General features: G+C 52.3%; 8 protein-coding genes across 8 annotated transcripts; 5 read left to right on the plus strand and 3 right to left on the minus strand.

Moving 5' to 3' along the window:
- Positions 1-1,162: 1,162 nt before the first annotated feature.
- AtWU_10622 (putative ABC transporter) lies at positions 1,163-3,358 on the plus strand (the record flags this gene model as incomplete). Its single annotated transcript, XM_035505726.1, has 1 exon — positions 1,163-3,358. One exon carries the CDS (start codon positions 1,163-1,165, stop codon positions 3,356-3,358), a length of 2,196 nt encoding a protein of 731 aa, XP_035361619.1.
- An 861-nt stretch (positions 3,359-4,219) lies between these two features.
- On the plus strand, positions 4,220-5,959 carry AtWU_10623 (D-arabinono-1,4-lactone oxidase; the record flags this gene model as incomplete). The annotated part of the gene is made up of 1 exon (XM_035505727.1): positions 4,220-5,959. The coding sequence occupies one exon, from the start codon at positions 4,220-4,222 to the stop codon at positions 5,957-5,959; it is 1,740 nt and encodes a 579-aa protein (XP_035361620.1).
- Positions 5,960-6,453: 494 nt separating this feature from the next.
- On the minus strand, positions 6,454-7,658 carry AtWU_10624 (carnitine:acyl carnitine antiporter; the record flags this gene model as incomplete). Its single annotated transcript, XM_035505728.1, has 5 exons — positions 6,454-6,502; positions 6,561-7,174; positions 7,235-7,251; positions 7,309-7,357; positions 7,410-7,658. 5 exons carry the CDS (start codon positions 7,656-7,658, stop codon positions 6,454-6,456), a joined length of 978 nt encoding a protein of 325 aa, XP_035361621.1.
- A 1,649-nt stretch (positions 7,659-9,307) lies between these two features.
- On the plus strand, positions 9,308-11,793 carry AtWU_10625 (putative C6 finger domain protein; the record flags this gene model as incomplete). Its single annotated transcript, XM_035505729.1, has 7 exons — positions 9,308-9,466; positions 9,526-9,638; positions 9,698-10,558; positions 10,608-10,694; positions 10,753-11,048; positions 11,108-11,543; positions 11,616-11,793. 7 exons carry the CDS (start codon positions 9,308-9,310, stop codon positions 11,791-11,793), a joined length of 2,130 nt encoding a protein of 709 aa, XP_035361622.1.
- Positions 11,794-13,326: 1,533 nt separating this feature from the next.
- On the plus strand, positions 13,327-15,356 carry AtWU_10626 (putative FAD monooxygenase; the record flags this gene model as incomplete). Its single annotated transcript, XM_035505730.1, has 3 exons — positions 13,327-13,980; positions 14,038-14,331; positions 14,394-15,356. 3 exons carry the CDS (start codon positions 13,327-13,329, stop codon positions 15,354-15,356), a joined length of 1,911 nt encoding a protein of 636 aa, XP_035361623.1.
- An 835-nt stretch (positions 15,357-16,191) lies between these two features.
- AtWU_10627 (uncharacterized protein) lies at positions 16,192-17,915 on the minus strand (the record flags this gene model as incomplete). The annotated part of the gene is made up of 2 exons (XM_035505731.1): positions 16,192-17,672; positions 17,732-17,915. The coding sequence occupies 2 exons, from the start codon at positions 17,913-17,915 to the stop codon at positions 16,192-16,194; spliced, it is 1,665 nt and encodes a 554-aa protein (XP_035361624.1).
- A 1,205-nt stretch (positions 17,916-19,120) lies between these two features.
- Positions 19,121-20,167, minus strand: AtWU_10628 (CCDC90 family protein; the record flags this gene model as incomplete). The annotated part of the gene is made up of 3 exons (XM_035505732.1): positions 19,121-19,178; positions 19,231-19,564; positions 19,633-20,167. The coding sequence occupies 3 exons, from the start codon at positions 20,165-20,167 to the stop codon at positions 19,121-19,123; spliced, it is 927 nt and encodes a 308-aa protein (XP_035361625.1).
- A 701-nt stretch (positions 20,168-20,868) lies between these two features.
- Positions 20,869-22,509, plus strand: AtWU_10629 (putative alpha/beta hydrolase; the record flags this gene model as incomplete). The annotated part of the gene is made up of 1 exon (XM_035505733.1): positions 20,869-22,509. The coding sequence occupies one exon, from the start codon at positions 20,869-20,871 to the stop codon at positions 22,507-22,509; it is 1,641 nt and encodes a 546-aa protein (XP_035361626.1).
- Positions 22,510-22,618: the final 109 nt, after the last annotated feature.

Genomic DNA, 22,618 nt, shown 5'->3' on the forward strand with positions numbered 1-22,618 from the left:
CACTTCATCGCGAGCCCTCATTGCTCCGAAAAAATATCCGAATGGATTTACGGTCGCGCCATTGGACATGGAGGTTGTGTCCATCTACGTGGACATGCTCGTGGCGCAACGAGAATCCACTTTGGACTACCACTACTGAACTCCATTCCACAGTTGATTGGAACAGCGGGTCTGGATAGTTATTGATTCACCTGGACCCACTCACTCTTGCGGTGCTGTCCTAATTCAAAGGTAGCAGCCTCACTTTGTTTCTTCTTGGCGGTATGGGTTCATGTGAGTAGACTATTTTTAGTTAGTATGGATTGCATTTGCATTTGCATGTGCTGCTTTCCAGGAATATAATGTTTTTGTTCTTGATGCACAATTCATTGACAATTATCAGACAGCGGTTTTAACGTGCATTGCGAACAACGTGGGACTGGACTGCATGAGATGCGACAGCGACATACGTCACCAAATTATGGAAATGATGTGGTTCTCACCATGGGGCTATGAGAGTGGACAGGGGACAACATACAGTGACTGGGATTAGGATGCAGATGTGCTGGTACTAAGTACAGGAAATATGGATTAGTTGAATTGGATGGCGGGAGCAAGAATGGCTGCTATCGAACTACAGTATCTCCCTATCCGTGATTTTACTGTTTTTTAGGGCTTCATTAGGTGTCAGTATGGAACTTGACTGATGAAACAAGATCTTGAGAATAGTAGTAGTATATCTTCCCGGAAACACTGCGGAAGCCAAATCCATTACTTCTTGTACAATCACAGCACCCCCACAACAGGTGCGGGTAATCTTATCCAGCCTTATCCAGACGACCAGAATTGAGTTACCCTCGCATATTCCTCGATCGCCTAATCGCTTGTCTGATGGATATGTGCAGGTAATTATATACTCAATACTTACAATCCACCTCATGATATCTCCTGCTTGCTTCTCGGGGCCATCTAAAAACCCATCATGAATATACCTGATTAGCTCGAGCGAATATCACTACATCATCTCTCTTATCTTTGGATTATCAACAATGCCAAGACTCGATCGGATCCGGACTAACGCTGATCCGGAGAGTAACCAATCGAACTACTCTCTCCTTTCCTTGGATGTACAAATACGATATAAAGATATACTTAATACCGACAGACTCTCCCCGGCAGTGCCATGTTCCGGCTAGCTTGCAGGACAAGGCCGCTGCGGTCTTCGACCCTCCTTCGCGCCACGCGCTCAGTCTCATCCGTTGCGCCGCCGTTAATCCGGATCCAGAATGCCACATTCTACGAGAACTATCCTACTCCCGAAGATGCCGCAAAAGGCCGCAATCCTCCCCTCTTTCCCGACCTCAACTTCGTTCTACCCGCCAAATCCACCCTCGCCGAGGACAACGGTGGTGATGCTCCGCAGACTTGGGCGGTGATTGGCTCCGGGGGAAGAACGCAGATGCTCGATGTCCTCCGTGGTCAATACATTTGCACACCGCCCACGGCGCGCAGTTATCCGTACCTCCTCAGCGACGAGATCGCCCAGAAAGATCACCGCCTACGGTTTGCAGGGAACGCAATACAATATATCGGATTCAGTGGGGAAGGTTCCGGCGCCATTGGGGGCACTCGCGGCGCCTATCTGAGTGCCCGATATGAGAGTCTCCGCGAGGAAACCGACTGGTCAGTCCGCCAATATCTTAAAGGCCAGACTTCCCTGAACCCGTTGGAATCTGAGCAGGATGGAAAGATACACGATGAGCAGCTGCTGGCACAGATCGTTTCCGAGCTCCGGCTGGAGGAACTACTCGATATGCCGGTTGCCAACTTGAGCAATGGTCAGACTAGACGGACTCGGATTGCCAAGGCCCTCCTCAGCAAGCCGGAATTGCTCCTCCTTGATGATCCGTTCATGGGCCTTGATCCCGCTACTGTTAGAAGCATCTCAAGCCTCCTCCAGCGCCTGGCGGCCAAATCGGATCCCCGATTGGTTCTCGCGCTCCGGCCTCAAGACCCCCTGCCCGACTGGATCACGCATATCATGGTGCTGGGGAACTCCCACCGGGTTCTGCTCCAAGCTCCCCGCGCGGAGGCGGAGAAGGTGTTCAACGTATGGAAGAAATTAGGCAGTTATGAGAAGCCTACCGCCAAGGAGAACCAGTGGGTCCACCAGACGTACGAACAGGCCAAGGAATCCATCGATGCGGGCTATCTTGATCGCCAATTGATATGGGACATGCGGCTAGCTCCCCCACAAGGAAAGGGTCGCGCTACCCCATCCTTCCCTATCAAGGGCGGTGAACCACTGATTGAAATGGACGGCGTCCGTGTACAATACGGTGACAAATGCGTCCTGGGCGACTGGACCCAGCACGTACACAACAAACCACAAGCTGGCCTGCACTGGACAGTCCGGCGCGGCCAGCGCTGGGCCGTGCTAGGTGCCAACGGCTCCGGCAAAACCACTCTTCTCTCTCTCATCACCTCGGACCATCCCCAAACCTACGCTCTTCCTATCCGCCTCTTCGGCCGCACCCGACTCCCCGAAGCCGGGAAACCAGGCCTCTCGATCTTCGAACTCCAATCCCGTCTCGGCCACTCCTCTCCTGAAATCCACGCCTTCTTCCCCCGTCAACTGACCATCCGCCAAGCCATTGAATCCGCTTTTGCGGAAACCTTCCTCGCCAAACCCACCCTCAATCATGACCGTGACCTAGACGTCAGCGCCATCCTCCGCTTCTTCCGCGCTGAACTCGACCCCGACGTCTCCAGCATCTCCCAAAAACCTACCAAAGTCACCACTCCCCGCGATCTCTTCCCCACCCTCGTCAAATCCGACACCGACTTCTACAACCCCGACCACGGAGTCGAGTACGCCGACACAGTTCGCTTCGCCGAACTGAGCACCGCTCAGCAGCGCCTCGTCCTCTTTCTCCGCGCTCTCGTCCACCGGCCCGATATCGTCATCCTAGACGAAGCCTTCTCCGGCATGCCTGCCTCCATCCGGGACAAGTGTCTCAACTTCATCGACCACGGCGAGTTCGTCACTAAGCGGGTGACCAAAGTCCACCCGGCACCCGAGGATGCTCGCTTCCGTGGCCTCACGGACGACCAAGCCTTGGTAATGATTTCCCATGTGAAGGAGGAGATTCCTCCTAGTGTGCGCTATTTCATGCGCCTGCCTTCCGATGCGGGGGAACACTTGGATTTCAAATTCGGCACCCTAAAGCCGGGGAGTACACTGAGTGAGCCTGCAGTTTGGGATAAGGCTTGGGCAGCGGATTTCCAGGAAGGTGCGGTACGTGCTGGGGTTGAGAGTGTGCCGGAAGGGGAGACTGTGCGCGAGGATTTTGAAAAGTTTGAGTGGTATTCTATATGACCGGTGGGGGAGTAGAAGTAGTATATGTATATATTTGCTTGTTTATGTACAACACATACATAGATTTCAATGATTTAAGAGAGCCTCTCTGGATCTCGAGTTGGTATACCTCTTCGAGCGAGAGGTGGGACTTTCTAAAAGAGGGGGTACTCGAATCGATTGGTGCGAGCGAGCTGAGGTGGCCTACTACTGCTTACTACTGGTAGTTAGGGAAGCCTATCCTACTACCACTAGCGCATGTTGCTCGTTTGGCTGCTGCTTGAGGAAGGAAAGTCAGAAAGAAAGGGTAAGCCTCAGACCTCCGACGTAGGTAAGTGTGTAAGATTATGTCTTGGCCATAGCCATATAGTTCTGCTGGGTGGCAGCGATAGACGTACGAAGACGGTGCTCAATTGTAGTAAAAGATACCACCTTTTGTTTTTCTGCACCCTACTGTCTACTAAGATACTAGATAGGGTATGCAGTCCCGCCGGATAATCCGCCGTCCCGACCCGGTCCCGCATTCTGCTGCCTTATGATCGCCTCAGGCATAAGTTGCCGTTTTGTTCCGGTTCACGCCAAACTTCGCCGCTTTGCTGGAAGGTAAATTGCTAATAATCCACTTAAACTACTACTACTCTCACTAACTGTTGCTACTGACGATTCCCTACTGGCATCTCGTGCATCTCCCCTTTCCTTCATCATGCCGTGATTGATCGTATACCCGATCGTCCCTCTTCCCCTTATCGTTTCTCAAAACTAAAATTCCAACCATACGGAGAATTCTGCCCCTCTAACCGCTGATCCGACCTGTCATATCGCATATCGTGCAGATAATCAATCGTGCAGCGACGGGATCCTCCCTCCCCTCCCCCCTCCATCATGGACCCCGCCATCCTGCGTGAGGTCTCCCGGGTCGACCCTGCGGTTCCTTTTCGCGCAACCACCCATCACCTCCATCATACTTGGGCGCAGACCTTTTATTCGCGTCCCGAACTTTACGTACGCCCGCAGTCTATCGAGGAAATTCGGAAGCTCATCAACCTCGCTCGCCATTGCCGGCGTCGTCTCGTCACCGTGGGGAGTGGCCACTCTCCCTCCGATTTGACCTGCACCTCTGCCTGGCTGATAAACTTGGATGATTTTAATCGCGTGTTGGAGGTTTCGCCGGAGACCGGGGTGGTGACGGTTCAGGCAGGAATTCGGTTGAGAGACTTGGGCGCACAGCTGGAGAAACATGGCTTGATGTTGTCTAACTTGGGTAGCATTGATGAACAGTCGGTCGCCGGCGTGATTTCCACGGGTACCCATGGAAGTTCTCTCCAGCATGGCTTGATCTCCGAGTGTATCCAATCACTGACTCTCATGCTGGCTAATGGGCAGCTGGTGCGGTGTAGCGCGACCAATAACCCGTCGCTCTTCCGGGCTGCGCTCATCTCCCTGGGTGCACTTGGTATCATTGTCGAGGTCACGCTGCAGGCGGAGCCCGCGTTCAAGGTGGCCTGGCGACAGACGCGACGCAAACTGTCGAGTGTGCTTGCCCAATGGTCATCCGGACTGTGGACATCGCATGAATTTGTTCGGGTATGGTGGATGCCCTATGAGAAGAGTGCCGTTGTCTGGCACGCCGACAAGACCGACCTCCCGCTGCGGGAACCGCCCAAGTCCTTTTATGGAGAGACACTCGGTTACCATATCTATCATAATCTGCTGGCCCTGGCCAACTATTTCCCTCGTATTCTCCCGTGGGTGGAATGGCTGGTCTTTGGTTTGCAGTATGGTTTCAAACCGGAAGCCGTCGTGACAGAGGCGGTAGAACCAGCCCGATCAGGTCTCCTCATGAATTGTCTGTACTCGCAGTTTGTCAATGAATGGGCACTCCCGCTCGAGAAGGGCCCCGAAGCTATCACTCGTCTCTCCGCCTGGTTGAATGGCGATCACGAAACAGCGCGTATCCCTTTTTCCGTCGACGGTCTGTGGGTGCATTGCCCCATTGAAGTCAGAGTCGCGGACTCTACCTACAACAAGACAACCCGTCCGTTCCTCGATCCTACCTCTTCCAGCGGCCCGACCCTGTATCTCAATGCGACGCTCTATCGCCCGTACCATCGGGACCCCCCATGCACGGAACGGTATTACGAGGCATTTGAGTGGCTTATGCGCGAAATGGGTGCAAGACCGCATTGGGCTAAGAATTTCCGGACGACGAGGGAGGAGCTGAAATCTCTCTATGGAGATGATATGACGGAATGGTTAAAGGTCCGCCAGGATGTGGACCCCGACGGCATGTTCCTTGGTGAATGGCATCACCGAACCCTCCCCTTGCCAGGGAGTGGGGACGAGTCGAATGCATCAGGGCCGGCCGACCTTCCGCTCCTCGAACGCGAAAAGACTCGTCGGAAGGCAAACATCCAGGGATCCGGTGACGGCGTCGAGTGGATTGGACACAAACAATGGCAAGGGAACCAGGGCCGTCAGACTGCGATGTTCGTGTCCACGCTAGACAACGAAAAGATTCATGTTTCGTCTGAGGGTACTAGTCTCAGTCCTCCCACAACAGCAACCAGCGAAGAGAGCTTCGATTTTCTGGCGGCAGGAGAGGCCAGTGTTGTCCTTCCCTGAATCTGGTGCGTGAGGGACTGATAGATTCGTGACAAGGAGGTCCGGCCAAGTAGCAACAAAGTAACCAGTCGCGCCCCTTGCGCTCTTGTGGGTTGTCGGTTGGAATCACCGACTCGGTGACTTTTCGAAAGACCCTGTACTTTATTGCCTCACTATTCCGTTATCTTACTCTTTCTTTTTGTTTCACTTTTTTTTTCTACATAATATCTCCGTCAATACTCTATCATACAAGTCATTTAGCAACAGCGCTGATCCTGGTTCTGGACAGGCAATAGCCTACTATCAGTCTACCAAGGGAAAATTCGCGACAGATTCTCTACTGATATAATATAGATTCCTAGCGCTACAGACAGCCAGAAACCGTCTAGTCTAAATGAAAAACAGAATATCCAGGCTTGCAAAATGCTTCCACAGAATGACGAAACAGCGAACGCCACAATATCAAATAACCGATAGACTTACACCACCGTACCTGCAGTGCGCAAGGCATCCGTCTAGTCGAAGAGCTTTGTCATGAACTGATGAGCCAGCTCAACACCCGCACTGTTCGGCATATGTTAGCAACGACAGCCCTAGAACATGTCAGGGTAGAATAACGTACAAAGTAGCAGCATTGGCAGGAACGGCTCTTGCCAAAGCAGGTCCAAATCCAGGGAAGAAAGCCTTGAAGCCACCGCTGGCATAGACGGTGCGAATCGTACCGCCGATTGTGGGACGACCGGGCGCGCTCTGCAAACGAGACTTGATGGTATCGACAGGGAAGACAGGGATCCACATGGCAATACCAGCAGCGCCACCGGCAGCCAGGACGGCAGGCATGGACAACTGGCCAGTGACATTTCCTTCCGCATCCTTGGGAGTCAAAGTGCGCTTGATGTACTCGTAGGCGGCGAAGTACGCAGCAGAACCAGGGCCGTCACGAGCGAGGGTCATTGCACTACCACGGAACACACTGCGAATACCACCCTCCTGGTATAGCTGCCGGACCACATCCAGACCGCCAGAGTACTTGGGCTTCTGACCGGGAGGCGGGGGGTTCTGACCCTGGATCTGAAGGAGCACCTTGACGCGCTCGAAGGGTGCCGTAATCAAGGTCATGGGAATGGCAGAGAAGAAACCAGCAGCTGAAATCTGGCCAATGGTGTATTGAGGGGTGTTGTTCTCTACGCGAACTTCGGACATTTTGCCGACGAGCGTTTTACCCACATCATAACCCTATCAGCTGTCAGCCACCTGCGCCAAAGGAAATTACAACCCGTAAACTCGTAAACTTACCCAGAAACTGACAGCGACTGCAATACACGCGAGTTGTTAGTACTTGCGATAGGAGTGGCAGAAGAGAAGCTTACACATTGGCGTAACTCCCACCAGGGGAGCAGAGACACCTGCATACAGTCCCTATTCCGATGATCAGCAACTGCGCCCAAAGCCAGCTTTCAGAATAACTTACTCGAGCGAGACCCTCCCGGGCCACAGTCCTCTTCACAACATCGATAGCACCAGAGTAAACGCCCTTCTCTGCCGTCTGAAGGCGCACCTTCACCAGATCGAAAGGATGTCCAACAACAACGGCGCACACACCACCGGCAGCACCAGCAGCAAGCGACCGGATCTGAGCAATAGTCTGATTAACGGGCTTGGGCTCCGGAACTCTGACTTCCTCTGGAATTGATTCAGCGGCGGACGGAGAAGCGGTCATGGTGGTGGCTGGCGCGGATGAGCGGGGAGAATGAGAAGTGGGGAGAAGGGAGCGGGGAGGAGTCGTGTCTGCTGTAGCAGAAGAAGCAAGAAGCGGCGACTCTAGAAAGAGGGGAGAGAAAAAAGCAGTTATAGGTAGGATAGTTTACAAAAGAAGTCGCGTACACGGATTAGAAGCAGAGGGGGGATTAGAGGGGAAAAAAAAGAAGGAAGCTCGCGACTGATTATTGATTGCGACGGTCACGCTCTCCATCCGGCCGACCAGCATGGCAATCCATACCCCGGACCTCGGCTCGGTACGGATAAAATATTTGTCCGAGACAGGCACTTCCCCGGGGTTGGGGAATACGACGTAGATAAGTCTGCGAAATACTAGTCTGGTACGTACCCTTAAGTAGGTTGGCCGGGCGCCCGGAACTTACTGAATGCAACAGTCTGTGTCTAAATGGAGATGGATAATGGTTGGTTCGATTTAGAGACATGCTGATTCAGAATGAGCTCGTGCACGTGATGATCTTGCAGCTGATACTGAATAATGAGCTCAAACATGTGACTAGTTACTTATCTCTGATAGGAAATTACCTCTGCACGTGATACAAGATAAGATCACCACAAAAAGAGGTACATACATGGATAATAAAATGAAGAGCTAGCTCACTTAAAACACATAATACTTATTCTTTGAGTACTTGCCCTAACAATCGGATTATCGTCATGACCAGTGGTATCAAGGCGGAACAAGTAACGAAGTATGCAACCCGGAAAGAATGATGGTTCGTTCTGAAGCGAATAAATAACCAGTTAACTAGGCCGCATACGGACATTGGGAACAGAAAGAGTGAATATCAAAATGAAGAAGCATGCAAGAAGCAAGATGTACTACTGGTCAGCCAATGCATTTCTAAGATCAAGATGAAGCAACTGCATAGCTATTAGCTAACATCTTACAGTATAGCGGGGCTCGATCAGGCATAAGAATAAGCCTTGGATAGGATGGAGTTCGATTGAGTTTGAAATGACTTCTTTACGTCAAATAGCATCATACGCATTGGACATTCATTTAGAAACACTATATCTTAATATAAATATGAAGTAGACTAGCATGTGCGGTAATACAAAGAGTATGCACATAATAGACGGAGATCATTCCTGATTGGGCAAGTTTCACAGTCCCAGAACTATTTACTGCGTACTATGACGTAAATATCACAGAAAGTTAGTACATTCACTCAAAGAAAATATCTATAGTGGAAAATCTAGCCATTTTATATACAAAGTTGGTATCCTTCTCGTCTTTCCTATTCCTTGGGTGTGGATTGAGTCACGTGAGCATAGTAATGAGGCATCCGAGGCTTAAGAGGAAGAGAACGGGCCCAGTCAGGTGACTCCGGAAAAGGGCACCTTCTCCGGGCATCATTTTGAGTCACCGGGACTATCTGATAACTAATCGGAGATAATAAATGAGTCTATCCAGTCTTTTGCTGGAGAAATTCTACGACATTCCCGATCTAACGATCAATCTAACGGCCGATTGGGACTGTCGAAGCCCTTCCCAGCACGAACAGGAAGCAGAGCTAGTCGGGATCACAATGTGCGATTCCCACCACTAATTGTAGGGAGCCGTGGGCGTTATCGCGTACAATCTCAACCATGAGCAAGCGTCCTCATCAAGGGTCCCCACCACGCCCTGCATCCCAGTCCCCCGATCTGGTGGATCACACCCCTCAGGGCCTCTCGCCCGGGGATTCAGAGCAGCAGCATCATGCATCCGGGCCCAGCAAAAAGCCCCGAAACTTTATAGCCACAGTGGTTGGTGCTTCCCCGTTGCCAGTAATGTGCGCGATAGTAGTAGTAACCACTTTTCTTAGGCATGTGAGAATTGCAGGCTTAAAAAGACGCGATGTGATGAATCGCGACCGAAGTGCGGCTTGTGTAAGTCGCTGAATCTCGAGTGTGTCTACAATGAGCGCAAGACCTCCAAGTAAGGCCGAGTCACTTTCACCCAGTCCCTTTCTTCAAGGTTACTAATGCTTAGAGTAGACGAGATCATTCTCTCAGCTTGATAATGAGCACGTTGCATCGACTGGAAACCAAGTTGGAGAATGTTCCCACGACCCTTTCTAAGGAAATCCAATCCCTTCGGGGTCAGATGCCCCGTAGTTTGGATGGCACGGAGACGATAGGCTCGCTCGCGCATCATTCTCGCAGCACGAGCAGCTTGGGTAGGTTGGAACGCTTGACCTCTCAGGCTCTTACGCCAGAGGCAATGAGACTGAACGAAGTGGAGCATGACGACCAACACCTGCATCCCAATCCGACGGAGGCAAACGGATTAGTCTCGATTTCATTCAGCCAGCATGGAGTGATCTCCTGGGCAGGTGCTCAGGAGATTCTTCCACAACGGTTACTTGAAGCACACGAGAAACTGGGCAAAAACTATGTGATTGACATTGAAATGAAGCGCCCTCAATTGCCCATGTACATCTGCCCTTTCCCGGCGCAGGCCGGGGACAACTGGCTGAACGCACTTCCGTTGGCCATGGTCAAGGGCCTTTCGGATGCATACTTCACTACTTTTAATCTGTTTACCCCTATAATCGACAAGAACTATTACTATGCTTTCACCCTGGGCGCGGCTATTGAGAGCAACTTTGGCTACAACATCGAGAGTTGTGTGGTTCTCAACATCATGGCGCTGGGCTGCATCGCTGTCCACGCCTACCAGGAAGGGGATTTCCCATTACTAGGGACACGCAGTGGTCGTTTCGAGCCTCCTGACTGGATGGGGGTGGTCTACGAGAACCCCCCGGGATTGCGCTTCTTCAACACTGCTCGCCAGCGCATTGGATTTCTGATGTGTGACAACAATCTCCAAAGCTGCCAATTTTACCTCTTGTCATTGTAAGGCTTTCCGCTCGAATATCCTTGATGGAATGCTAATTTTGTAAAGCATCTACTACAGTCAAATTCTTCGCCCCATGGATTCGTGGGCTATGATCCATCGAGCGGCCACTTGCTGTCTGTCCATGCTCACCAAGTAAGCCATCCATGGCTATTATCGCATAAATGGTCCTCGCAAAACTGACACTAGCCAGTCACGATGTACACTTCGATGAATGGGAAGGCGATATGAAATCTCGAGTATATTGGAACTGCCTAATGAACGAAACCATCCTCGTCCAAGAATTACACGTCCCGCCCAGCGGTCTCTCCCGACTCGAAGAATACGTCCCGATTCCCAAGTTCATCACCTTCGAAAGCGTGGGCTTTCCAGCTTCTCGCTCACTCTCATTAGAAGAGATAGACGATTCGTTTTTCCAATACCATTTCCTCGCGCAGGTCGCCCATCGAATCATTCTAACCCGCATCCGACACTCGCTCTACTTCCATTGTGAGTTACCCTACCCTCATTCAGCTATCTTCATCCAACTAACACTCCGTTCCTACCAGCCGACTCCGGCACATTCCCCCACCCAGCAGTCAACGCCGAACTCCGTCACCAACTAGAACAATGGCGCATCAACCTCCCCGCCGCCCTCCAGTTTCCCGACCACACCACCTCTGCCCTGGCCACGAATCCAAGCACCCCGATTCCACCATCTCCAGCCTCCCAGCAACACCTTCCCTTCACCCCGTCCCACCGCCACGCCCTATCCCCGGCGATCGCCGTGTCCGAAGCCATGCTTCGTGGCCGGTATATGATCGCCAATTTCCACATCGGCCGTCCTTACCTCTACAAGGCGCTCCACACGCCCGGCGCCCTAACAGACAAAGATCTCGAGCAGATTCACAGTGGTTTGCTCAATGCAATGAATTGGCCTGTCGTGGGCGGCATCTTCCAGCGCATGAAGAGCTGTATCCCGATTAAATTCGCATTTTGTTCTCAGTAAGTCAACAACCCACCCCAAATACCACTCCCGTATGATAATGTTGTTACGTACTTACCTGGTTTTTGTAGATTCTTCGGTCAAATCCTCCTCTTCTACTGTATATCTCACTCCTCGGACAGACGGTTACAGGAGACTTTGCCGGCGGGATGGGAGCAATGGAACCAGGAGATGATGCAGTTTTTGGAGGACTGTGCGCAGAACAGTCCAGCCGTGGCGAAGGACTTGGAGTTGTTGCGGTTACTGTAATTGTAATTACTATGTGTATGTATGGTCTTGATGTATGTATGTCTGTATGTGTCTATGAATGAATCCAACAAGTAACATTCGAGGTCAACATATCTTGATATAATTCAAAGATTACAAGCATCGCTGCCTTACTGTACTGGAAACTAGCTAAATTTCTGGATGGGGAATCTGGGACTGTGGGCTGCTGTATAATCACAACGTAATTCGGCAGTAGTAATACTTATGAAACAACCTGATATGTTTGAATCAACTGCAGTTCGGATATATATAACCTCTGAGCCTCACTCAGGGTGTGAAAATTGCTATTACTAAATAGAGATTGATAGCTCCAGCAATCTTATCATACATACCTGCTCTTTGCCGTTGAATTAATTTTTCAACTGAATATGCCTTTAGTCACAATCTCTTCCTTCCCCAGGCTTCCCAGAGACCACAGGTTGTACTACTACTACTTCCGTTAAGTGACCGCCACGTGAAAACAAGCAAAACAGATCAAAATAAGCACGTGATCTCAAGAGCCACTCGCCGTCACAGGAATAGTAATACTGACAATATGACGCAAATTGCCTCTTTAAATGTCTTATTCATCTGAACTCAACGTGCCTTCATTGGGTGCTAGGAAAAATGCCCTATGCGTCGACTGGCAGGCATAAGTTTATGCAACTAATTTATTTAGCCACTTTAACCTGACATGGAAATTATTGTATAACTAGTTGACTAGGAGTAGAGTGATTTGTTAGTAAGTCCACTCGAGTTACCATAAACGTAATTCCAATTGCTAATCGGCATCATACCGCCGAGTCAGTGACCTTTGCCTCCAGGTGTAGAAAGTGTAGAAAATGACATGAAAATGGCCGGGAAACCCGGAATCGGAAGATTGACCGGGAGACCGACGGCCAGCCACGTGACTCCCACCAATCCCACCTGCCGAGCTGCTTAGCCGCAGAGCGTCCCAAGTTCATCCCAAGTCAGTCCGGGGGCTCGGATCGAGCAACGGCAGTCTGCCTGAGCCAATCAGCGTCCCCCCAGCGCCTCCCAAGTCCCCGCAGCCCCGGTGGATCTCCCCCAGCATTGGTTACCCACGGCCCTTCTTTGGCCATCTTTGGCCATTTCTGGCCATTACTGTGCCCCCCTGCAGCGCTGACACCGCGGGTTTTTCAGCCCTCTCTGTGCTTTCTGCTCGTCCCCACGCTCTATTATGCTGTTCTCCCCCCAAACTCTCCACGATCCAGCCGACTATGAATGCCGTTGTGGTTCCCCGATGTCTGTCTCCCCGTGTGCCTTCGGGCCACCACCCCAGCTCACCATATGGTATTTATATCGCCTTTTCCCCTTCCCTTTCATCATGAAGGTTTCTCTTTCCAGATCAGCTTCATCTCTATCCCTCTATCTGCTTCTTCTCCCACCTTTGGGTGATGTTTGAGTCTGTCTCTTTCTTGTGAATATACCCCATCCCCACTCTGTATCTATTGGCTTCCCCACTCCACCATTACCCCGAAGCTTGACCCGCTCTCTCGCCTACACACTGCCGCCATGGCCCCTTCACAACAAGAGAAGTATGACATTGTCATCGTGGGCGCTGGCCCGGTTGGCATTGTCTTGTCGCTTTGCATGTCCCGCTGGGGCTACAAGGTGAAGCACATTGACAACCGTCCGGTGCCCACCGCCACCGGCCGCGCCGATGGTATCCAGCCTCGTTCGACGGAAATTCTTCGCAACCTGGGCCTGAAGCGCCAAATCATGGCCTTCAAGCCCGCTAAGGTGTACGATGTTGCTTTCTGGGATCCTCTCCCGGGCGGACAAGGTATCCACCGTACTGGCAGCTGGCCCAGCTGCCCCCGCTTTATCGACACAAGATACCCCTTCACTACCCTGGTCCACCAGGGTAAGATCGAGCGCGTCTTCTTGGATGAGATCGAGAAGGCCGGTACCACTGTCGAGAGGCCGTGGACCATCGTCGGTTTCAAGAACGATGGCTTGGACGAGACCTACCCCGTCGAAGTCCAGCTCAAGAGCATTGACACCAACGTGATCGAGACTGTTCGCACCAAGTATCTGTTCAGCGGTGAAGGTGCTCGCAGTTTCATCAGACAGCAGCTTGGTATTCAGATCCAGTACAAGGATCCCATCTCTTATGTCTGGGGTGTCATGGACGGTGTCGTGAGGACCAACTTCCCTGACATTGAGGTAAGCAAATTCCAAACTTGATCACGATGAGAACAGCCGCTAATCATCTGCCAACAGACCAAGTGCACTATCCACTCCGATGCCGGTTCCATCATGGTTATTCCCCGTGAGGACAACATGGTCCGTCTGTATGTCCAGATCGCTTCGTCGGACGACCCCGACTTCGATCCTAGAAAGACAGCAACCGCCGAGGATGTTCAGGCCACCGCTCGGAAGATTCTTCAGCCGTATTGGGTGGAATGGGATCGCGTCGAGTGGTACTCCGTCTACCCGATCGGTCAGGGTATCTCCGAGAAGTACACTCTCGATGAGCGTGTGTTCATGGGTGGTGATGCTTGCCACACTCACAGTGTAAGTGTGCCCGTCTTCAAAATATCTTGCAAGTTAAATATGCATGCTAACAAACGCTATAGCCCAAGGCTGGTCAGGGAATGAACACTGCTTTCCACGATGCTCTGAACATGGCGTGGAAGCTCCACGCCGTTGAGTCTGGTTTGGCTAAGCGCTCCATCCTCAGCACCTACGAGACTGAGCGCAAGGATATCGCCGAGACTCTGCTGAGCTTCGACAACAAATACGCCGCTTTGTTCTCCAAGCGTCGCCCTACTGCCGGCGAGGTCGGCGAGGCTAGCCACACTACTGCTGCGGCTGGCGGAGAGGAAGACGAATTCGTCAAGACCTTCAAGTCCTCTTGTGAATTCACCAGTGGCTACGGTGTTGCCTACAAGCCGAATGTTTTCACCTGGGACGCTACCCACCCCGCTCAATCCCCGCTGTTCGACGTCCCCGGTGTCCGCCTGACCCCTGGTCGCGCGTTCACCCCGACCACCGTCACCCGGTTGGCAGACTCCAACCACGTGCACCTGGAGCAGGAGATTCCCGCCAACGGTGCGTTCCGGATCTTCATCTTCGCCGGTAAGCAGGACAAGACCAGCAAGGCGATCACCGATCTTGCTGCCAACCTCGAGAAGGAACGCTCGTTCCTTTCCGTGTACCGCCGCTCCGACATTGCCGACGTGTCGTTCTTCGAAAACCACCTGCCTCACTCCAAGCTGTTCTCCATCTGCCTGGTCTACGCTGGCGAGAAGAACCAGATCGACGTGGACTCCATCCCCAAGATCCTCCGCGACTACCACCACCACCTCTACGCCGACAACATCCCCGACGTGCGCGTTCCCCAGGCCACCTACGCCGCCCACGAGAAGCTAGGCTTCGACGTGGAGAAGGGTGGTGTTGTCGTTACTCGCCCTGACAGCCACGTCGCCTGTACCGTTCAGCTGTCCGAGGGCAGCGGCACCGTGGACGCCCTCAATGCCTTCTTCGGCTCGTTCACAACGAAGCCTCTAGGCCAGGACTCCCAGCACAGCCGTCTGTAAATGACCACCTCGCAAACCACAATTTTTGTCTTGTAAAAATTTATTTCCCCTTGATATGAAGGTGGATTTTTGTACATAGTCCCTTTCACATTTTGGTTTCACATTTTGGTTTCTAGCTTCGTTCAGCCTGAACTGATTATGAACCGGCATGGTTGGAGTTGATTTTGTCTTCAATAAATAAAGAAATTCAATCCAAATTTGATATTACGGCCTCCAGTATTGTAGTATTCGTAAACCGAGGAGCAAGCTACTTTCTCCTGCAAGAGTTGACCGGGCTTGGTACCCAAATCACTAGTACCAATTTCGGTTTACCTACTTTATGCACAATCACTAATTACTTATTCAAGATTCGATAGCCGGCAAGCCGGATCAAACCTTCTTCATTCACACCGGTCACCTAAGTCGGTAATCCGGGTGGGGATGGGGGGGCCTGGAAGCTTTGCCGATCCGAGCATTGCCATATTTGGTTGTTGATCTGGACTTCTTAGCCGATGGCCCTTCGATGCCAATTCGCTTCTAGCCCCGTGTCGTGCCCCCAATTAGAGACCGGTAATTAGACTGCATCATCGTGGAGGGAAGATAGCCAGAAATATGAGAGACTATGACCCCGATGTCAAGTTTCGCAAAAGAGCCTAATTCTGTTTACCAGATATAGGAAGAGTTATCCAATGTAACGTTGTAGTGTGTAGTCAGGGTTTGTTACATTTATATTAATGTCAGGATACTACTCAAAATGTGTTTCGCAGAATACAAGGCCCCAGATATATATATCCCCAACTTCATCCATCCTAATCATACCCAGATCTCATACTTACACCCTCCAAATCGAATGATTCTAGCTCTCACTATCCGAAACAACCGTCCCATTCACCGCACGAACATTCCTCGAATACTCAACGCCCCCAGCATTACTTCCCCAGACATCAACCGTCTCACCATACGAGACCGAACTCTCATCATCTTCCGGCTCGAAATAATACGCCGTTCCATATTGTTCTGTATGTAGATCCAACGGCCCCGAGGTAAACGTATACGTCGAGACCCCGAGCCCATCACCACCGGTCGAGTCGATATCCAGGCCTCTGCGGATATAGGCACTAATGGAAAGGCCATCTTGCAGTCCGTACGTCGTGTTACAGATCAGAGGGTACTGGAAGCTGACCTCATTCGTAGATTTATTCCCGGTAAGTTGAGTAATGGTGTTAGTGCCGGAGGTCTGTTGGTTGTTTTTCTGGCTGAGTCCTTGTTGGTTTAGGTATCCGTAGTTGGAGTAGGTGAGGTTTTGGCTCCATTGGTATTCGGAGGACTTTACGGTGAATGTTCTTTCGGCTGTGACGGAGTATGATAGTGTTTCGTTGGTCCCGTTTGAACTCTGGGTGAGATCCCGCGTGACGGTGAGGGTGGGTGCCGGGGCGTAGATTTCGGGCGCTTGGCCGGTGGTTGTGCTGTGTGGTGAGGAGGAGTCCAAGTAGAGGAAGATAGTGCCGGTGACTACCCAGTAGGAGTTGACTGTGTTGGCGAATGTTACTGTTCCGTCGTCGGCGACGCTCAGGCCTGTAACTCTGATCTCGAACGAATGGGACTTGTTGTCCTTGAGCAAGGGGAGGAAGGGTGTGATGTCGATCTCGGGTTGGCGTAGGTCGAAAGCGTCGATTCCTACGATAGGACGCCAGAATCCTGGCGCGACACCGCCGGTGAAGATGATGGGGAATGGCCAGTCCACGCCCGCAAGGACGCCGTCGATATAGAGCTGGACTTCACGGAATGGAGAGTACCCGTACAATTCACCGATGGTATTGTCGAAGGTGTACTCGTCGGCAGAGAGGACGTTGGACCACCAGAATTCTTCCTCGGACTGTCCACATGCAGAAATGGATACGACTGCACGGGATGCTGTTGCAGGGATCTGATATTGCACCGTGGCATTGTCGGATGGAAGCTCAAAGTCGCTTGATGCGTTCTGGGCGGATTTGCGAGCAGAGATTGGGAGAATGACGTCTGGGGTCCTGACGTTGCCCTCGTATGAGAAGTAGGCGGTTAGGGTGGTGTTGAAAGAGCCGGTGTAGACATCAGTAATGATGTTTCCAAGATCAAAGATCAATTTCTGTTTTTCTTTCCATAGTACGTTGAATTGAGACATGTCTTTGATATAGGTCCAGATGATGCCGTCGGTCGTTGGTTCTGCAGTTGATGTTCGGAACACCTCTGTGTCCCCTAAGTACATGAGCGCCAGACGATCATACTGTCTGCCCTTGGAGGTGACAGTGAAATTGATGCGAACGGTGTCAAAGGTACAATTTGGTGGCTCGTAGATCCCTGGTTCATATCATTTAGCGCTGAACAACTGATCGGATCAGGCACTGCTTCCGTCCTACCGACGTATGGTTCACCATAGCTATAGCCGAAGACATGATCCATTAGGAGGATCTCTTCATTGCATCCAACGCTGCCATGGCCTGTGGAGACGGGCTGGTATACCTCAAAGACCTCTAGAAGAGCCCGCGCCGGAGAAAACAGCAGAAATACTAGGTAGAATGCGACACCGAAAGAGACCAGCATGATCGCGGCTTTCCTGCAGGATGGGATCTACTCTGATCGGTGCGTTTCTAGAAGGATGTCTCTCTGTGGTGGTGCGAGTATGTGGAAACTTCACGTGGGCGACACGAGTATGTACTGCAAGCCCCTGAGAAAGCCCCAATGCGCAAGAGAGATGCACCAAGTGCTAGTAGGGCTCAGCCAAATATGGTACTGATGCCTGTGAATGAGTGCAGTACAACGCCATTGTTGACGCCCCAGGGGGCCGGGAAGGGTATTTGTATGAGGCCATGGTGCATGATACATTAGTAACTAGCTGGGTTTTGACGTGCTCTGCATGCGGAGATTTCTTTAGCGTGCTTCTTGTTGACAGTGTACAACTAAGCCCGATTGTGATGGATCAAACTGTGGCAGTTCCAAGCATAGTGCTATAGCGTGATATATCGCCAGTCACACTTCAAGAAGACGTGCTAGTTTGAACAAGCATGATCGTTGGCTACCTGGCGGGCGAGCTAGGACGCAATTACCCCTTGTTCCTGTTGTGAGCCGATGATAAGCTGCAGAAAGATATGGATGCCATTGGAGCGGCGCAGACGCGAGGAGTTGACTAGTAGTTCTACCGAAGAGTGGAGCGAGAAGAACCTGGCACAGACAGGAACGAAGAGCATGCCAGGCCAATCATTGCCTGATTGTAAATGAGGGTGTTTTCCCCCTCTTTTTGACGCCGGCGGACCCCGTCGGTCACTGAGTATTACAGGGCTTGTATGACACTGCATCGCTCTATTCTCCGCCCCCTTCATTTCCCTTATCACTGGAATCGCATGGTTCGTAATACCCCCACCTTCTGCAGCAGTCGTTTAGGCGAACAGCCGATCTAATGCAGAATGAGCCAATTAGTGGTGGTAACATAATACATGTCACGGAATTGCATCATATCACTTCACAGCTCGCTTCATTCCATGCCGGCCACAGGCAGGATAGGAGTCCCATCCCACAATATATCTACTACACCTCGGAAGATAACAAATAGAATAATAGTATATATATAGAATGATTGCAGAAGCCACCACATCGCTAATTAAACAAAAGAGAAGAGAGAACCAGCCACCTGTTCCTAATTCCGCCACATTTTTCGGCGGTAAGGAGTAATAGTGGGGAGTTGATATGAAGGCAACAGACAAGGCATCTTAATCCGGCCGACTGGACCGAAAGCCCACAGAATGATAGGTTCACATGAAGAGACGCCAGGCACCAAGAATCAGTGCAGCGGTACCAGTGCATACACCCCTGGAGAAGATCTGTCAGCATTGTATTGTGTGGAATGTCGGATACCACTTACATGAGCCATTGCAGCGTGGAGAACTTGACAGCCTCTACACGCTCTCTCAACCCAGCCACCTCCTGCTCAATTCTCGTTTCCGTCTCCTTTATACGCATTTCTTGGCCATTGGCTTCTTCCCGGATACGACCCTTCTCAAGATTCAGATCCAGTCGCACTGACGCCTGCGTGCGACCGATCTCGTCGCGTAGACGGGAGTTGAGTTTGGCGAGATCAGCGGCGATCTTTTCGTGCGACGAGCGAGTCAATTGCGCTTCGGTAGAATCTGCGTTGAGGAGCTCGGAGCGGAGTTTGGCAAAGTCGACTTTTTGTGTATAGGCCGATCGTTCCGTGTCTGTAGAAATGGACTTAGAATGGAAATGCTCTTGAGTATAGCATGTATAAACCACAGGAGTGACTAACCTTCCCGAAGCACCATTGTCCGAGTCAAGTTCTGGATGGACTCCTGAATGACGTCGTTCAGGACCCGCATCATGGCAACAGCCTGCTCTTCGCTAAACCCCTCATCTTTCAATCGCTGGACGAATTTCAATGTATCAAAGTGATGGTCGCGCTGGCGCGGAGCGGACGCATGAAAAGCTCTCCGAGCCGGGTTGAATGCAGCGACATAGACACCATTATGTCGGATGGGGTTCCCAAGGGGTGCGGCTGGTTGGCTGGCCGGCTTGGTTGTGGAAGGGAAGCGTCTTGCGATCGATGTGCCTAGATCTCGGGCTGCTGCGGGGAATGTTGAAGAGGCAGTGGACGGGGAAGTCGAGGTATGCAGTTGTCGTCCAGCAGAAATCCGACTCCGTACGATATACTGCTTTTGTTGGCGCTTCGCCGGTAGGGCGGTAGTCTGGGGAGAGGTAAAAGTAGTGCGAGTCGAGGAGCCGTTCCAAGTCAGACGGGGAATTAGGGAACGGGGCACCTCTGCCACCGATTTCTGAGGCGCCATGACTCTCAGCTACGAGAAGCGTGAGCCGGACAGTGGGAAATAGGGTAGGAGAAGAGATCTAGCCTGAAGCCGGGAGAACAGGCAAGCTGATCGAGTAGTTGAAGTTAAGTTGGATGTTCTTAGATGATCTAATCGTCGGGTTGCATCTCGGCGTGAAAGTGACTAACTCCGCCCGGTCTGCCATTCTGCCAGTCACCTCACCGCCCAGGTCAGAGTCTGGAGGGTCACACGTGACTCATTATCGGAGTATAGCATCAGGTGACTCGGCAGTTTGTGGCTACCGAAAGTCATGCCTGAACTCCCAGGCTGCAGAGTTATTCCATTTCCCAGGCCTTTCGTAGAGAGAGCCCTTCTTCCTTCTATACAACTTCCTCTCGCTAGTCAAGTGTGTTTGGAGGATCTCCCATCTGTCTATCTACCATGACATCTTGGGATTCAAACTACCCCGTAAACCCCAGTGGCTTCCCCAGTGGGCTCCCCGCCACTGGTACCTGGGAGATGAAGACTGGAACTTAAAGATATAGCCGATGACTTCAACCATCGGCCGCCATCGGCTGTGTGGTCGGCAGTCAGTCGGATTCTCATTATAATGATTATTATCGCCGGTCACCCCGCCATCTGCCCCTCATCATTGATTTCGTTGCAGTTACTCTCTCTACTTCTCTTGGTGTCAGCTGTCCCTGCTTAACATCATATTCAAAATGACGACTCCCGGCCTTCTCTGGGTGACGATGAACCCTCGTCCCTCCCTCCCTGCGGCCCAATTCCACGACTGGTATAATACCGAACACGGTCCTCTGCGCCTGCGTCTGCCCTTCTGCACCAATGGCTTCCGCTATCGCGCAACCGACGGCGAGGAGCCCGAGTGGGTGGCACTCTACGACATTACTGATATGGTTGAGTTGACGCGCGAGACCTACCTCGCCCTCCGCGGCGACACCATCAAGACCCCCCGGGAAAAGGCGACCATGGCCCAGATTGACGTCGATCGCCGGCTCTACGATACCGTTGTCGAGCAAAAGGCGGCTGATTACAAACCCCTCGAACTCACCCCCGACACCGAGGCTGCCGGCTCTGCCCTTGTCGCCGTCTCCCTCTCCCTCTCCTCCGCCGACGCCGCTAAGGAGGACGAGTTCACCCGCTGGTACCGCGAAGAGCACATCCCCATGCTGTCCCGCGTGCCCGGCTGGCGCTCCTCCCGCCTCTTTGTCACCTCCACCATCGACCCCAAAGCCCCGCGCGAATACCTCGCCGTGCACGAGTACGCTGCCCAGAATGGTCTGGGCGGTCCCGAATACAAGGCCGCCACCGACACTCCCTGGCGCACCCGCATCATGACCGACGTCGTGGCTAAAACCCGCCGTCGCACCTACCAGTGGGCCTACACCTTCGGACCCGCTCCCCGCGAGCTGTCCTCCCTGACCTCCCCGGATGTCATCGGTCCCTGGTCGTCCATTGACGGCAAAACCCGCACCTTGCCCTCTCCCACCCGCCCGGCCGTCGAGTCCTTCGTCACCACCCCCGACGGCGTCGAGCTCCCTTACCGCCTGGAGGGTAGCACCGACCCCCACAGCCCGGTCATCGTGCTCAGCAACTCCATCCTGGTGGACTACACCATCTGGGACGACTTTGTCGACCAGTTCCTCTCCGACCCTCGCAACCAAAACTTCCGCATTGTCCGGTACTGCACCCGTGGTCGGCAGCAAGAATGCGGCGAGAAGCCCGTCAACATCGATCTACTGGCCTCGGATATCATCGCGCTGCTGGATGCTCTGCGCGTTCCCAAGGCCACCCTTATCGGTGTCAGTCTGGGTGGTGTGACCGTGCTGAACACCTCCCTGCTGTACCCGGAGCGCGTGGAGCGCTTCATCTCCTGCGACACCAACAGCTCCAGCCCCGAGACGAACCGTAAGGCCTGGAACGAGCGTGTCGAGTTGGCAGCCAGCGAGGGCGCCGTGTCGCCCACCACGCAGCAGGCGATTGTCGGCGAGAAGCTGGCCGAAATCACCGTGCGGCGCTGGTTCACAGCTGAGTCGTACGAGACACAGCCCCATCTGCCCGCCAAGGCGAAGGAATTGGTGCGGACGAACAGTCTGCCCGGCTTCAGACAGAGCGTGCAGGCCCTGTGTGCGTATGATGTGCGGGACCGGATGGCACAGGCACAGGTGCCGGGCCTGTTTGTGGCCGGCGAGAGTGACGGTGTGCTGCCCAAGACGATGCAGCAGATGGTGGCAGACCTGAAGAGCAAGTCCGAGCTGAAGTTGGTGCCAAAGGCGGGTCATCTGCCGATGTTGGAGAATGCGACGGCATTTACGCAAGTGGTGAATGAGTACCTGCACTAGAAGCAGCTGATGTACAGACTACAGAGCTGTTATGTATATAGATGATCAGCGAATGATAAAGTTGATACATGGTATTTGGGTCAATCGTAATCTAATAGTAGTTTTGTAG

This window comes from Aspergillus tubingensis (assembly GCF_013340325.1).
Source record: "Aspergillus tubingensis WU-2223L DNA, scaffold_13, whole genome shotgun sequence".
Classification (NCBI taxonomy): Eukaryota; Fungi; Ascomycota; class Eurotiomycetes; order Eurotiales; family Aspergillaceae; genus Aspergillus; species Aspergillus tubingensis.